Source organism: Hoplias malabaricus, chromosome 12 (assembly GCF_029633855.1).
Source record: "Hoplias malabaricus isolate fHopMal1 chromosome 12, fHopMal1.hap1, whole genome shotgun sequence".
NCBI classification, from domain to species: domain Eukaryota; kingdom Metazoa; phylum Chordata; class Actinopteri; order Characiformes; family Erythrinidae; genus Hoplias; species Hoplias malabaricus.
Genome location: NC_089811.1, coordinates 38,253,429 through 38,269,469, shown reverse-complemented (window position 1 = coordinate 38,269,469; position 16,041 = coordinate 38,253,429). Strand labels below are relative to the sequence as shown.

The 16,041-nt window shown below is 42.3% G+C and overlaps 1 protein-coding gene across 1 annotated transcript in view; it reads right to left on the bottom strand.

Annotated features, from left to right (window-relative positions):
* Window positions 1-354: 354 nt before the first annotated feature.
* LOC136710443 (hyccin 2-like) overlaps window positions 355-16,041 on the bottom strand; it is a 54,489-nt gene continuing 38,802 nt past the window's right edge. Inside the window, exons 4-7 of the mRNA XM_066685941.1 lie at window positions 14,726-14,849; window positions 14,209-14,365; window positions 11,427-11,552; window positions 355-6,151 (exon numbers count right to left, since the gene is read on the bottom strand). Of these exons, the coding sequence (XP_066542038.1) occupies window positions 5,517-6,151; window positions 11,427-11,552; window positions 14,209-14,365; window positions 14,726-14,849 (1,042 nt within the window). The 3' untranslated portion in view covers window positions 355-5,516. The remainder of the gene's footprint in view (window positions 6,152-11,426; window positions 11,553-14,208; window positions 14,366-14,725; window positions 14,850-16,041) is intronic.

Below are 16,041 nucleotides of genomic sequence, written 5' to 3'. Positions count from 1 at the left end.
CTCTGCAAAGAAGAATATATTTAAAAGTAAACTGTTCTTAATTCAGTTGTAAACAAATGCAAATGTTCAGCACACTATCCTGCAATGTAAAAAACATTTAACTACATTTGCATAAGCTGTATATTAAGCTCTATCTTGTAATTGGGACGGAGCGAAGTGTAGAACTGCATGGAAATCACAGACATAAGTTTACATTATTATCATGTTAATACATTTAAATATTCAATGTGCAATGAGTGACTAATAAACACTGCACAGTTTCAACACAGGACCTGGAAACAGAGAAAACAATAAAAAGGTGGTGGCGTTAGACCAAGAGAATAAAATCACAGACACCAATCAGTTACAGCACAAGATTTATTCACCAATATACAGAGTCATTTCTTTCTGCACTGCAGAGTGATATTAACTTCTCTTCTTGCTTTCACTCTTTTGTACAGTTTTATTTACAAGGATTTAAAATAATCTTTTCATTTACATCATAAATGGTACAGTGTTTCACTTCTGAAATTGCTCTGTTTCACCGCTATAGTTTCTTCTCGTCTAAATCTTTTGTACATCCTTTCCGTTTACACTGTGTTGTTGCATAACGTTGCGCCGCTCGTCGAGAAGTCAAGACCTCGAGCACTTCTTACATTAGAGTCCCATAACCTTCAGGAGATCCTGCTGAGCCAGACATTACTCACTCCAGTGAGGCTTCAATATTCTCTTACACACTGACACACACACAGCGTACAGACTACCGTACAGAAATGTTTCTGACCTCTGATCCTACACCTGATTTGAAAACCATGAAATCATTTGTGTAAAACAACAGTGACCCTGACGCACATCCTCACTGAAAGACCTGAGGAGGACAAGCGGACCAGCAATCCGTGATCAACGATTTCCATCCACTACAGGGGGGGAACAAAACAAAGAAAACAAAAAAACAAAACCCCAAAACATTGCATAGAATCGGTTTGTACTGAAACAGAAAACTGTTGTGTGTTGGAGGAGGGGAAATGACGAGTTACAGCAGATTATAACACATTGAGACCTGTTCCAGTACAGATTATTTGGCTTGTGAGGGAAATGAACTGTGCGTTCCATTACAGTCATCGCTGAGCAGAACGCAATGATTGCTTAGTTTGATGTAGTTAGACTTGGCATTCGTATGTGTTCTGTTGTACTTGCACCATCCAGCAAGAGTTTTTCTCTCTCTCACACACACACACACCTATTGTCAGACACCAGCAACATCAAAACAAAGACTGGATAAAGTGCATCATAAGTAAACAAGGCCTAAACTTAACAACGCACTCAAAAAGAGACCAAAGAGGAACTTTAAACAGTTTGGTTTGATCAGAGCAGGATCTGAACCAGTGAAAAGAACTGTGCTAGTTCTCCATATAACCAGCAAAACCAGTCACTCACCTACACTCAAAGCACTTCAGCAGATGTTATATAAACTCTGGTAGAAGTCCATTTAAAGTCAAACAGATGTCTAGACCGCGTAACCGCACACACACCAGTGCTCGACTCCTTCAAAGAGAAACGGGTAAAGAACTACAGCAGTTGAAATTCGTACTTAAAGCTAGTTTTACCTTACCACACCATTCTGAGCTCTGTTTCGCTGAGAATAAGTATAGCTTATCCAATCAGGATCTAGTTTACCAAAGTGGGAAAAACATAACCAGATTAGAAGAAAATTGCACCAGTTTTTACGTCTGCCTCGTTCACCCGCTGAGACGCATTTCCTTTAGAGAGTGTTCTGACGTGAAATGGAGAGAGATAAAGGATGTTATTTTGTTGCTGTGCTGGTTATAGGTTGATAAATCTACAATGCAAACGTGGCCAATTTATTTGTAGTCGTCTTTAATTGTAATATAGCGGGGGAATAGTAAAACAATAGAAAAGAAATACAAAAAAACATTCTTAGGGTAATTTCCCACCTTTTTTCAATGCCTTGTCACTATCAATTATTCATTTGTTCATCTGCAAGTGCTTTATTCTGTTAAGGGCATGGAGGCTACCCAGGATCACTGGGTGCAAGGCATGAACACACCGTGGACCGAACACCAGTCCATTACAGTGCAACTCATTCACACAGTCGATACACCTAAAAGTACCTGGAGGAAACCCATGCAGACACAGGGAAAACTCCACCAAACTCCTTACAGACAGTCACCCAAGGTAAATATTGTCCCCAGGAACCCCTGAGACCCTGGAGCTTTGCGAGAGCAAGTCTACCCATGTTATTATCTTCTGTAATGCAGATTTTAGAGTTTATAAATATTTAAAACACAAAACAGTTGCTTCCCATCACCCCGACTGTGAACAATCCCGACTCTGTGTGTTTCTCCCTGGAGCAGTGGACATCAAAACAAGCGCAATTACATTTTAAACGTTAACACTGTAATGTTGCAGAAACTTTAAAGAATGGTGAAATTCTCCTCTAAACGTATTCAATGGCATCACAAGCTTCCTGTGCTATGACACTTCAAAAAAAACTCACCCCAAATTAAACAGACTACAGAACCATTAATACAACAGCGAAGGACAACGTGGTACTACACCTCACATGTTTCTCAAAGGAGTAAAACCTACAGGAGCGATGTACATCTGCAGGTCCAACATCACATTTATAGCACACAAAGGTAGGTAAATGCTCACACACAATCGAGATCTTGTCGTAGCAGCTAGTTACAGCCGAAAAAGTATCAGCAAATTAAAAAAAGGACACAACTGGCTGGAGGAGACGAGGAGATCTAGAAATGTTCCTGGACACTTCTCTATGACAGATCAGAAGCTCTTCATTTCAGAAACAGAATAAAAAAAGCAGAATTTGCCACTTAAGACTGAGACTGGAGATCCAGTGGTTCTCAGGAGGATATAGGCACAAGACAAGCAGTAAGACAAAGAGGAACCTGCAGAAATAATAAACTCAGTCTACGATAAAAACGATAACGATTATAAAACTAATTGTTGGGTGGCAGAAAGCCAGCTTATTAGGTTTAAAATCAAGTTAAAAAATCCACATAACACAGACTGGCTGTTTTGGTGGATTTCTGTTGGAGTTCACGTGAAAAATCGCACTTAAATATCTATCGCCTACACCTCCTTACCGTGCATTTACACCAGTGGCGCCCAACTCCAGTGCCGGAGGGCCGGTATCCAGCAAAGTTTGGTGATTGCTCTGCTCATACACACCCTTTAAACCTGGCAATTAACAGATGAGTTGACTCAGGTGTGTGTGAGCAGTGGTATAACCAAAATTTGCTGGATACCGGGCCTCCAGGACTGGGGTTGGGCAACCCCTGATTTACACCATTCACAGAGAAGCACGACACTGCTGCCAAGTTCTGAATGTATGAACTGTTTAGGTTATTATTTAAATCAACTTTGAAATGGCATTTGACAGTAGAACCTTGACTAAAGATTGATTTTCTTTAATACATCTGAAGTATAAGAGGGCACTGGAAAATGCTTGTCCAGTGTTTAACTGGCCGTAGGAAGAAATACGAGGTAGAACCAATGAATTGTGGATTTCTGTCCAGTTGCCTCTCATTTCAGCAGCACTGTTAACAGCTCAACACAAACACAATATGAACTCACACCAAACAGACACACACACACACAAACTGTGACTTCTGATGGCATTACAAGACAATAAGGGATAGTACAGTATTATCAGGTATTTGTGATTAAATCAGATTTATACTCTCAAAGTTTCACCACAAGACTCTTGAAGATAAGCTTCAAAAAATATAAGATAGGTCTAATATTTTAGGCTTTCTTTGTATGAATGAAGCCATTTTTGTCCGTAAATTACTCGCCGTTTCCTCATCTTTAGCTTCAGATCCTCAGCAGGTACTCATTGGCAACATCCTGAAATTTCTTGGCCTCTTTTTTGTCTGAAGATCTATTTGAGAAAGGAAATGTTGAAGCAGCTACAAGTGAAAAACAACCACCTTTCCATTAAACATGGTTATAGACAAACGGTAGAGGGCAAACTCTATATTCGAGGTTAAATAATCAAAATCAATATTGCAGATAAGGATAAAAATGACGTTTCTTTTCGATCTTCAGTGTCTTAACTTTAGAGATTGAAATAACTCTATTTTAAATAAAGCCCAGTCGTTGGGACGGAACTCAGCCATGAAAATGATTTAAAAACAGACCCAAAATAATGTAAATTACACGTTAAAATAAAGACGATCTTGATAGAGATTGCACATGACCCGAGGGTTCAGCAGGAATGCATATCGAGATTCTGCAGTGATTGTTTTGAATCTATTCAGGTGAACAACCAAAGTCTTATTGCTGTTTCTAACTTACAAAAAATAGTTTATGTGAGTAAACTAATCTCTGATTTCCCAAAATTATATGCCTGGTCTCCACTGTTCACTGCACAGCTCACTTGTGTTAACCCATCAGCCAGATTTCACCATCATCTCCACTGAAAAATAACTTACTAATGTGTGTTTCTTCAGTGTACATTAGCTAACATACTTTGTTGACATTAAGCATTCACGGTAAATTTCTAAGGCAGTATAATCGTCGTCATTCCCCAGCCAACCGGCGTGTATGAGGCTTTAGTCTCACAGTGGAGATGCTGGACTCTGACCCCTTGACTAGTGCAGACCAGGCGCTACATCCAAATCCACATCATCGTGTCACATGTTGGTCTGCCTCAAGTGGAATGCTTGGTTTGGTCTGAGAGAGAGAGAGAGAAAGAGGGATAAACAGGGATATAGAAAAGAGAAAAAAGAGAAATAAAGAAAGACACAGTACAATCCCTTAAACTTCCATCAGTGGGTAAACTCCATTTCCTCACAGTCTTAACTACATAAACTACACAGCAGTTTCAGAGCTATAGGGCCAATAGGTAGTAATCCTAATGCGTATTTACATGTTGGGCTTATTGGAAAAGGAAATAAAAACCATGGACATGTTGCCATGGTGACAGTGCTACTGACAGATATGTGGATTGTTTCTTTAAGACAAAAGAAGCTTGGACCTCTTCACTGCTGCAGCTGATGCCGAAAATCAAGACACGAAATCCTGATGGAACATCCAAGTGGTCAGTTCTCTTTGATTTTGAGTTAGTATTTGATAATTACTATGAAACCTGTATGGACATTTCTAGTTATGAGAGTGAGGAAATGAAGCAGAGGCCCACACACAGGTCTTAAGGGTTCAAGAGGATATTAAGTGCGGAGTTTAAAGGAATACCTCAGGAATACTCTACTCTAATCTCTATTTGCAGCAAATCTTGGACTACCACGAACAATACTCAACTAAGAATACACTTGTAATAGGAGTCAAAGTGCAGGTACTTCAGTGGTCCATGGTGGCAGACAGAGATTAGATTCAAGAACTGTGCATTCCTTTAAGGTGTACACACCCACACTCCTGACAAACCCCACTGAACAGGGCTCGAAAGGACACCAAAACGAAACAACACAGTAGGGGACCGATGGGGAAAAAAGACAAAGGCAAAGAGATGGTGATGAAGTGGGCAGCCAGGTGGGCTACACCTGTGATATGATCTGCATGTTGAAGCTGGGTGAACGGGACTGCTTTGTTAGAGGATTTCCAGGAGACAGCAGGTCTTTACCCTCCACGGGCCGGACCAGGTGCTCCTCTTTCAGGCTGAGGTTGGAATGGCGGTGGGAGCCCCCTCCGGAGCCTGAGCGTCCCGCCAAAATCACCCCTTCTTCAAGGTCCAGACCTCCGGCTCCGGCCCCTGCTCTATCCCGGGACCGTCTCAGTCCCATGTTCATGCTGGACGAAGCGCTAGCAGTCCGTGTCAGCAAAGAACCCACCATGCTGAAGCTCTGCTGCTTTTTAACGGGGCTGAGTTCAATAGCTTCTAGTGTGATGGTGGGTGGAGGTGACTGTGGTCCCTGCTGTTTCCTTGGGGCTGGCTGGACGTCCACTGGTGCCTCTTTATTCTTCTCCACTGAGGCTTCCCTTTCTTTCTCCCTAGACATGCGGCTGAAGCTGCTCTTCTTGGAGCCCTTTTGGCTGCCGGCATGACCCCCTCCACTGCTGCCCACTGGCTTCCTACCACTGGGCTGACTGCTGTTGGACGCGCCAGAGGAAAAACCTTCATCGGGGTCATTTAGGTTGAAGGATTCCTCACCTCCACTCATTCCATCTGCATCTGAGAGAGAGAGAGAGAGAGAGAGAGAGAGAGAGAGAGAAAGAGAGAGAGAGACAGAGAGAGAGAGAGAGAGGGGGGGGGGAGAGAGAGAAAAAGAAAAAGAGAGAGAGAGAGCGATAGAGAGCAAGAAAGAAAGAAAAAGAGAGAGAGAGATAGAGACAGCAAGAAAGAGAGAAAGAAAAAGAGAGAGAGAGAGAAAGAGGGAGAGAGAAAGAGAGCGAGAGAGTGAGAGAGAGAGAGAGAGAGAGAAAGAGAAAGAGAGAGATAGAAAGAGAGAGGATTTAAAAGTGTAAAATGATCATAATCACAGGTTGTAGCATATAGCACTATTGAAGCTGAGCTAGCATTACCTGGGGAGATGTGTTATTTTTTTCTAATTATATAATTAAATGAACTAATAAATTATAGGATAGGATATAGGATTTGTGTTAAATTATCAAAAGTGTGAAGTGACTGAAACATCTTAAAGGAGCACTACGTAAGATTTGGTATGTTTCAACCCTCGCGCATCCTCAGATCCTCTACCTCTGGTCTTCAACTAGACTTTCTGCTTTGGGTGGCAGATCTTTCAGTGCTGCAGACTTTGGAATTCTCTACCATCCCCTCTTCGTAACTGTACGTCCCTGTTATCCCTCAAACCTTTGTTTCAAACCTTCCTCTTTTCCTCTTTGGATTCAACATAACCTCCAACCCACCCCCTTTATTTATTTATTTATTTGTTGCTATGTAAAGCGTCCTTGGCTTTGTGAAAGGTGTTATATAAATTGAAATTATTATTATTATTATTATTATTATTATAGTGAAGCATCACCATGATTTAGAAACAGTAATTTCTTTTCGAAAAATACTGCCTAGTGTCGTTATAAGACAACACACGGGAAGCGAATGCACCGGCTAAATATTTATGTTAAATAGATTATGTTATCATTAAATTACATTACGTTATCAATGTTAATTAAGGTCTAAGGGCCCTCAATTTACAACTCTGTACAAGCACATGTCCGGATAATTATTTTCAGGTAACACCTAGGTCTACAAATAAGCTCAACTTCTGTCAAATTACACGTCAAATTTGAAAAACCTATGTTCTTACTGGATTACAATCATGAATTTCATCATTAATCCCTTGTACCTCCACAGGTAAAACTAATCCGGCTTAAATAGGACTTAAATCTAATCCACAGGTAAAGCCCTCTGGTGAATCATACAAAGTATTCCTCACTGTGGGTTGAGTTTTATATGCGTCACTTCTCCACGCCACACTGAAATTCAACCATGGATAGAGTTGACCCACCATCCCAAATCAGTGTAATCAACTTCACTAGACTCATCAGAATGAATGAGGGGAAAAATGGCTCTCAACAGATGAGCACTGTCCAGACACTGGAAGCTAAATGAGATTGAAGTGCAGTTAAAAATAGGCCCTTCATCGCTCATTGCGGCGGTGCTCATGATAGTGTTCGAGGTGTGTTCATGCTTTTCCATCAGCTGTTCAGCATGAAGTCCTCCTGCAATTACAGCTACTTCTCTGCAGCTAACCTTGACATTTGAATTGTATTAAGTGCAAGGACACTGGAGTGTATTCAGCACAAACTGCATGTTAACAGTCCATAACTCAGTATCACTATCCCTATACACTGTTTCACATTCAGCTGTACATTAAAGCCATAACATACTACGAGAGCTAAAAATTGTCACTGTACCTTTTTTTTTTTTACTGATAAAGCATAATTTCCACCAATATTTCAAAACGTAGGTACAGTTAAGTTGCTAATATGCAAACAGAGCCATTCAGAGTGTCTGTCACTCACTCACTCAGCATTTTACCTTAATGAAACTGTTATTTATTTACTTTTTTATTATGTAATAGTGAAATATCACTATAAGAACAATCCATATACATTTAAAAGCTAATATGTGGAGGTTTACTGTTTTTTTTTTGTGTAATTCTTAAAATATAGCTGTATTTGTGTACGCATCAGCGCTTGTGGCTTATCATGTCTACTACAGTGGAACCTCTACCTACGAACTTGATCCGTTCCGTGACCCGGTTCGTAAGTGGAAAAGTTCGTTTCTCGAGTCAGTTTTCCCCATTTAAAATAATGGAACAGCAATTAATGGGTTCCAGGCCCCGCCCCGAAAGTCAGCCTTTTTGCACTGATATATGTTTACAACACTCTCAAATTAGTAAAAAAAAATACATGTAGCGTTACTAAAAATAAAAGAGAAATACAGTGGAAACAGTAATAAAAAAGAAATAATAAAGTTGTAAGTGGTTACACATCGCTACCTTGAAGACGTGACGACTGGCTGGAGGAGTAACACAGGCACTGGCTGTATGACGGGAGGTGGGGGGGTGGGTGAATGTGGGGAGACGAAGCGTAGATACGGCTTAACTTAGCATGAGTTTCGACGTCTGCTATTTACGCTAATGCTAAATTGCTAAAGCTACAATGTGCTAATCTTAAAAGCTCACTCCAGTCTGGGCGCTGGGAGACTCGCCTATTGGGGTCAGTGGCCATTTCCAGCCGCCGGCTCGGAAGAGGCTCGGGTTCGTTTCTAGAGTCATGGTTCGTTGGTGGAGGCAAAAAATATTCAAATGCCCGGTTCGTATCTTGGAAAGTTCGTTAGTAGAGGTTCCACTGTATATTTTTATCAAATTTGAGTTGATTCATTTTATACACAATGCACTTTTGCCCATTAAACCAACATAAATGACTTTGTTTACATATAAACAACTGAACTACACACAAACTTTGGAAAATCTGTCATTCAGAGTTGAAAATGAATAACTGCATGTCTGAGAAATGAGTGACACCATTCTGCTTAAGATGCTTATGAACAAATAAAGTCACTCTTTAAGACCAGTGAAGGCACTTGATAACAGAAACCACAATGGAGCAGGACACAGACTGAGTGAAACAAAACCATACTGTTAAGACAAAGTTAGAAAGACATGAGAGAAAGAGAAATAATTAGCATGCAGTAGCAGGCAGGCAAGTCTGGGTCTGTAGATTACTGTACTCCACAGGCGGTCAGCAGTCCAAATAAAACAGGGACCAAAGAGAACGGACCAAAGGAGAGAAAGGAGGAGAGAAAAATAAGACAAAAGCACAATAAAGACATGCAGATGTTGAGACCACCAGCATGTCCTCTCCTGTCACTCTCCTGACTTGGACTGCAGCTGATTCATAGACGAAGCTTTTGAATCCATCGCTATACTTTATGTGTCTGTCTGAATTTGCAGTAACTGCAATAGTGCACTACTTGCTGGAAGGATTGTAACTTCATATATGAACAAACCAAGTCTAAACCAAGCCCAGTTCAGGCTGGCACACAGCTGTGGCTTCAGGACAAGGAAGCTAGGAGGTGCTGGGGCTGATCAGGGATTGGCGAACTGGCATATCTGCCTCCCGGGGGGGGGGGGGGGGGGTTGATCTTCTGGGGACTTGATTTGAAGGTTGTATTGCTGCTACAGTCAGACTCAGCATGCGCATGCTTAGCGGTGAGGCGAGGCAACACGGCAGAATGACCAGGAAAAGACTCCTCCTCACTAACTGAGCTTGCTTCCAATGTTCTCAAACCTGGACGGACACGTGACCCTCTGCTTTACAGATGAAGCAATGCATTGTTGCTGTCTTAGGAATTCTTCCATCTCACAAACTCTTAAAGGACCCAAAATTAAAGCCTAACCGTCACTAGATTGGAAACCCATCTGTGATATGTTTTATAAGCTTGGGGATGTTTTGGGAAACTTTATCTTCGTTGTGGTAGGTTCGGGGAACTGGAATATTTGATTTCTACATTTACTGGTGAACGCAGATAGGTAACTTCATTGAATGAGATGAATAACTGTGGCAAACAAAACTGTAGTAACTGAGGATGAATTACAAGAACGACACTCTAAATCCTGAACTAGCTAAACAAGTTACGGCTATTTCTTACAACAGCAACTTCCAATTTCAACAAACTTTAGTGTTACACTTTAAAACCTTGTCTAATGTCCAGTAAAACATAGCCTTAACACTAAACCTTTAGGGCTGAGGTCTTTAATTCCAGATCATGTATTCAGGTTCCAGGACTTTAAAATGTCCAGCTGGTATGACACTATTAGCGATAACCGGTTTCATTCCTGATTCTTGTACCCTTGTTGCTCTCCAGGGAACCGACCCATTTTTCCACCATTTTAGATGGGAACCAAGGATATGTCATCAGTGGGGTTTTATTGCAGGGCTGGGTTCCAGGCTGAATTCAGCACCAGCGCTAGAGCCAGAGCTAAACGAACAGCGCTAGGATCATTGTGTTTTTGTTGTTTACAGCAGGGTTACCTCAGAGTGATATGTGTGTGTATGTTGCTGAGTTATGAGATGTCCTACTGAGCTTGTGAACAGTTGTGGAGGAATAGTAAATACACACATTGGAGCATTTTTCCTGTTTTTATTTCCTTTTATTTATTGAATATAACCTGCTGAAAATGACCTGTTCAGCTCCACTGTGCGATAACTTTTTATATATTTCTCGAGCTTCTTTACTTTCACATGTCAAATAATGCTGTGATGGTTTGCCCTGAGGAACTTGGAAACAAACGTTTCTGGTTTAGGAATCGATTTTCGTTGCTGGAAACATGTTGAAAGGTTCCAAATTAGGTTTGTGAAAGGAGAACCAAACTGGTTCCACATTGGTGGAAAGGGTTATTTAGCTGCATCTGGCCTCGGAACTCTAAAATCCCGGCCTGGAAGCTGGATCAAAGTCTGGATTTGAAGACCTCTGTTTTAGGGGATGCCTCTGCAATAAATATTAACCCTACATGCCAAACAAGTAACACACCGTAGGTGGAACTCCACCAGTAACACACATCTTTAACCTAAAGAAGGTATGGCATCTATGGAACAACAGAACAAGATCTAAATTACGCACATTTGTAATGTTTATGGGTTATTTACCTCATTGAGCATGCTCAGTCAGTGACTGGTGGGCAGCACCAAAAGAGGGCTAATACAAGACTTAGAGAGGTCAAAGATGGTTTAGTTTAGTCGGGTTTCATGCATATGTACACGTCCACATCTCACCCAAACCCAGCATTCTTTTAGGGTTGTCTGAAGTTCAGGAAGACGTTGGGATTGGTTAATATTTAGTTCCGAGCAAGCAATGGTAGAACTGGCAGAGCCTCGGGAAGCTGGGGTACCCAAAAAAGCAGGAACATTATTGGAGTGGGTTTTAGGAAGAGCCCATCCTCCGTTCGTAGTCTCTTCTCTCCCACCACCCAACTGCCTACCCTCATTTGTGACTGTGAGTATGCCCCTCCCTCCTTGCATGGGATTGGCTGTCAGGTCCTTGGGGGAGTGGTGACCGGATTGGACAGTGGGGTTGAGCTCTGCTTCGGTTGAGAAGTCAAAACAATCTGTGATTCAACACAACAGGGTGGAAATGTGCTCCTTAGTGTGAGTTCTTTCTAACCAATCATTTAGCACTCAACGGTGGAGAATACATCTACACAACTGTGCAGAACTGGACATCAACACACCACATAAGATTCATAAGACATCAAACAAACAAACAAAAGGCAAATAACAAAATAATAAGAAAGACACTTCAACAACTTTTACATCCTAAAAAAACAAGACAAAACTGTTAAATACTTGTACACACAGAAGACAGAGATGGAACAGGTACTCGGTCTGAGAAACAAACAGAGTAAACAGATGTTTACAGATGTGCTGCTGCCTAATTCTATGCTGAAAAATCACCACTGGAATAATATGCATTTCTAACTCTGTGAAAATCAATGAGTGGTAATGCAGATAATCATTACATCATCATGCTCAGCAGTACGCTATGAAAGTGATTTAACGCAATGCTTTTTTAAAGACAACAAAAACACTATAACCACTCTCAAGGTTTCTCTGTAATATCTTATTCACTTACAAAAGGCAGCATAAATCATAAGGATGTTCAGCTGGCATCAAACCGTAGTTTTTTATACTAAACTACCTTTAACGTTAATGAGATATGTGGGGACTGGGGCAGTGCATGTTAATGTAAGTGTAAATAGTCGGCTGATCGAGAAACTAATTGATGGTTACTTTTAGCTGCACGTAGAAATACCCTGCATTTCAATATAAAATGATCACATAAGTGTAATAAAGCACATGCACATATTTAATGGTCAGAACGTACATGTACCAGACTTTAGACTGGGGATCTTAAATCCTAATCAGTTTGGCACAAAATTGACTAGTGCAGTGGTTCCCAAAGGGCGGCGCGGTGGCGCAGCAGGTAGTGTCGCAGCCACATAGCTCCAGGGGCCTGTCGATTCCCGCTCCGGGTGACTGTCTGTGAGGAGTGAGGTGTGTTCTCTCTGTGTCTGCGTGGGTTTCCTCCAGGTGACTGTCTGTGAGGAGTGTGGTGTGTTCTCTCTGTGTCTGCGTGGGTTTCCTCTGGGTGACTGTCTGTGAGGAGTGTGGTGTGTTGTCTGTGTCTGCGTGGGTTTCCTCCAGGTGACTGTCTGTGAGGAGTGTGGTGTGTTGTCTGTGTCTGCGTGGGTTTCCTCCAGGTGACTGTCTGTGAGGAGTGTGGTGTGTTCTCCCTGTGTCTGCGTGGGTTTCCTCCAGGTGACTGTCTGTGAGGAGTGAGGTGTGTTCTCTCTGTGTCTGCGTGGGTTTCCTCCAGGTGACTGTCTGTGAGGAGTGTGGTGTGTTCTCTGTGTCTGCGTGGGTTTCCTCCAGGTGACTGTCTGTGAGGAGTGTGGTGTGTTCTGCCTGTGTCTGCGTGGGTTTCCTCCGGGTGACTGTCTGTGTGGAGTGTGGTGTGTTCTCTCTGTGTCTGTGTGGGTTTCCTCCGGGTGACTGTCTGTGAGGAGTGTGGTGTGTTCTCTCTGTGTCTGCGTGGGTTTCCTCTGGGTGACTGTCTGTGAGGAGTGTGGTGTGTTGTCTGTGTCTGCGTGGGTTTCCTCCAGGTGACTGTCTGTGAGGAGTGTGGTGTGTTGTCTGTGTCTGCGTGGGTTTCCTCCAGGTGACTGTCTGTGAGGAGTGTGGTGTGTTCTCCCTGTGTCTGCGTGGGTTTCCTCCAGGTGACTGTCTGTGAGGAGTGAGGTGTGTTCTCTCTGTGTCTGCGTGGGTTTCCTCCAGGTGACTGTCTGTGAGGAGTGTGGTGTGTTCTCTGTGTCTGCGTGGGTTTCCTCCAGGTGACTGTCTGTGAGGAGTGTGGTGTGTTCTGCCTGTGTCTGCGTGGGTTTCCTCCGGGTGACTGTCTGTGTGGAGTGTGGTGTGTTCTCTCTGTGTCTGCGTGGGTTTCCTCCGGGTGACTGTCTGTGAGGAGTGTGGTGTGTTCTCTCTGTGTCTGCGTGGGTTTCCTCCAGGTGCTCCGGTTTCCTCCCACAGTCCAAAAACGCATGTTGGTAGGTGGATTAGAGACTCAAAAGTGTCCGTAGGTGTGAGTGTGTGAGTGAATGTGTGTGTTTCTCTGTGAAGGACTGGCGCCCCCTCCAGGGTGTATTCCTGCCTTGCGCCCAATGATTCCAGGTAGGCTTTGGACCCACCGCGACCCTGAACTAGATAAGTGGTTACAGATAATGAATGAATGAATGAGTGGTTCCCAAAATGGGGGGTTGGGGCTAAAGCTCAATCACTTCATCTATAAGTAGTTACAGTTTTGTGTGAATGTATAAATACGTTCTGGTGGAGCTGGGAAGTGCCCTGCACCCAATGACTCCGGGTAGGCTCCGGACCCACCTTGACCCTGAATTGCTTACAGACAATGAATAAATTAATGAATGAATGGAGCTTGGAAGTAAAGGATGCGTACATGTGGAGGCAGGGGGTGAAAGGGTGTGCGAAAATATTCTCATCTACAAAATGGGGGCAGGGCAGAAAACGTTTGGGAACCACTGGGCTAGTGTCTGTTAAATCAGTCTTGCTGGGAATTATCCTTCACACTGGGCTCAATTCAAATACGGTTTGAGAGATCTGCCTAAAAAAGGAAGGTGTGTCATCTTTCTAACTGAACCTTTACCTGATATCGATGGGCTAACGCGTAGGCTCAGTCCTAACGACCCTTACCTTCTCTCTTCCAGCGAAGTCTGCGGATGGAGGCTGCTGTAATGGCTGAGCGGGAGATTCTGCTGATGGTAGGTGTCACCTCCACCTGCAAGAACTTCTTTCCACGAGAACCGTCCGGAGCACTCTCAGGGAGAGAGTTCCTCATTGCATTCCCCAACTGAGGAAATGGAGAGATAATATGAATATAGAACAAACACATCTGTAAACGCAGTGACTATTATATAATTAATATAATAAAAACAACAATAAATATAAAGACTTACAGCAGATTTTTCAAAATAAATAAAGTGTTATAGGAACGTACGTGATAATTTCTATAGAGCAACCATAGGCATTCCTAAAGGCATAGGATTTATGAAGAGATTTACATGAGATACACATGTCATATGTAGGTAAGCCATAGTTATAATACTTTTCCGTTACTAGGAATGAGCCTGTAAATGATAAAACCTGCTGAACGTTTCCGCATATTTCCATTAGCCAGTGTAATGTGCTGTAGAGCCATTTCAATTCTCACCAGTAGTGGCTCAGAATAGAGCTCCAGCTGGGCTCTGTATAAAATATCATCCAGTGCTTCTCTCCCCAGGTCCCATTCCCCATTATAACTGGAGGAGAAACCACACACACACACACACACACACCTGTGTAATGCCAGCAAGTACAATTAATGTTAGCAAAGTTAGAGCTGCAGGTAATGATCAGAAACTTTTCAAAGATGGCTAATGAACCCTAAAGAAAGCAGACAAAGAAATAAACAAATGTGCAGCTGTCAGCACAGATTAAGGCCAGAGGTGATGGGCTTGAGCCGAGGAATCGTCCGTGAGGAAGGGTACTTCCACCCCCTTAAAGCCACTCGTCAGTCCGATGTCCAAATGTGCAGCTGTCAGCACAGTTTAAACACAGGATGAAGTTATACATTTGTCTGTAAGCAGTATGTTTCTCTTCCCTGTGGTTCTCCTTTCATCCATGCACAAGAAACAAAGCAAACACAGTTCCTCAGAGGAAACAGTAGGATCTACATCTCACCCTTTGCTCTGCAGTGTTTGTAACAGTCACGCTTTGGAGACATTGTAGAACATTGTTGATGTGAAACGTCAGTGGAGCTGGAAGTGTGACGTTTTTTAAAAAAGTGTCCTGAATGAAATCCATGTCAGAAATAGTTACAGTTTTCAAGGATTTGTCACTCTTTCTTTAATCTGAGGATAGAGTTATTAACTAGTGAAGAAGAGGTAATAAACTGCAGTACATTGTTCAACACTCTGTCGAATGTTTACGTGTGCACACTTTTAAAGAGGGTTTATCTTATACGTTTCCTTTCTTAGTTAAAAAAAAAGAGATTAAACACAATATTACATTTCTAATCCTGTTCTAATTAAAGTAAAAAGTTTAATCCTCTGATATTTGCTTGCGCTGCTGAGCTATGAATGAGACAAAATGTAACTGCTGTGGAAAGTTGTGTGGATGAAAACACTGAGTATTTCTGATTTTAAAGAGTTAGAAAATTGAAAGAAACTTGATGAAGGCTCAAATCAATAGAAATCTAATCCATAGGTGCATCCCTTTTTGTTTTAATCAAAGAATACTCTTCCTGTCTCTCTTTCTCGCTCCTGTCGCTCTCTCTTTCTCTTTCTCCGTCTCTCTCTTGCTCTCTCTCTCTCTCTCTCTCTCTCTCCCTCCCTCTCTCTTTCTCTCCCTCCCTCCCTCTCTCTCTTTCTCTCTCTCTCTCTCCCTCCCTCTCTCTCTCGCTCTTTCTCTCTCTCTCTCTCTCTCTCTCTTTCTCTCTCTCTTGCTCTTTCTTTTTCTTTCTCCGTCTCTCTCTCTCTCTCTCCTTGT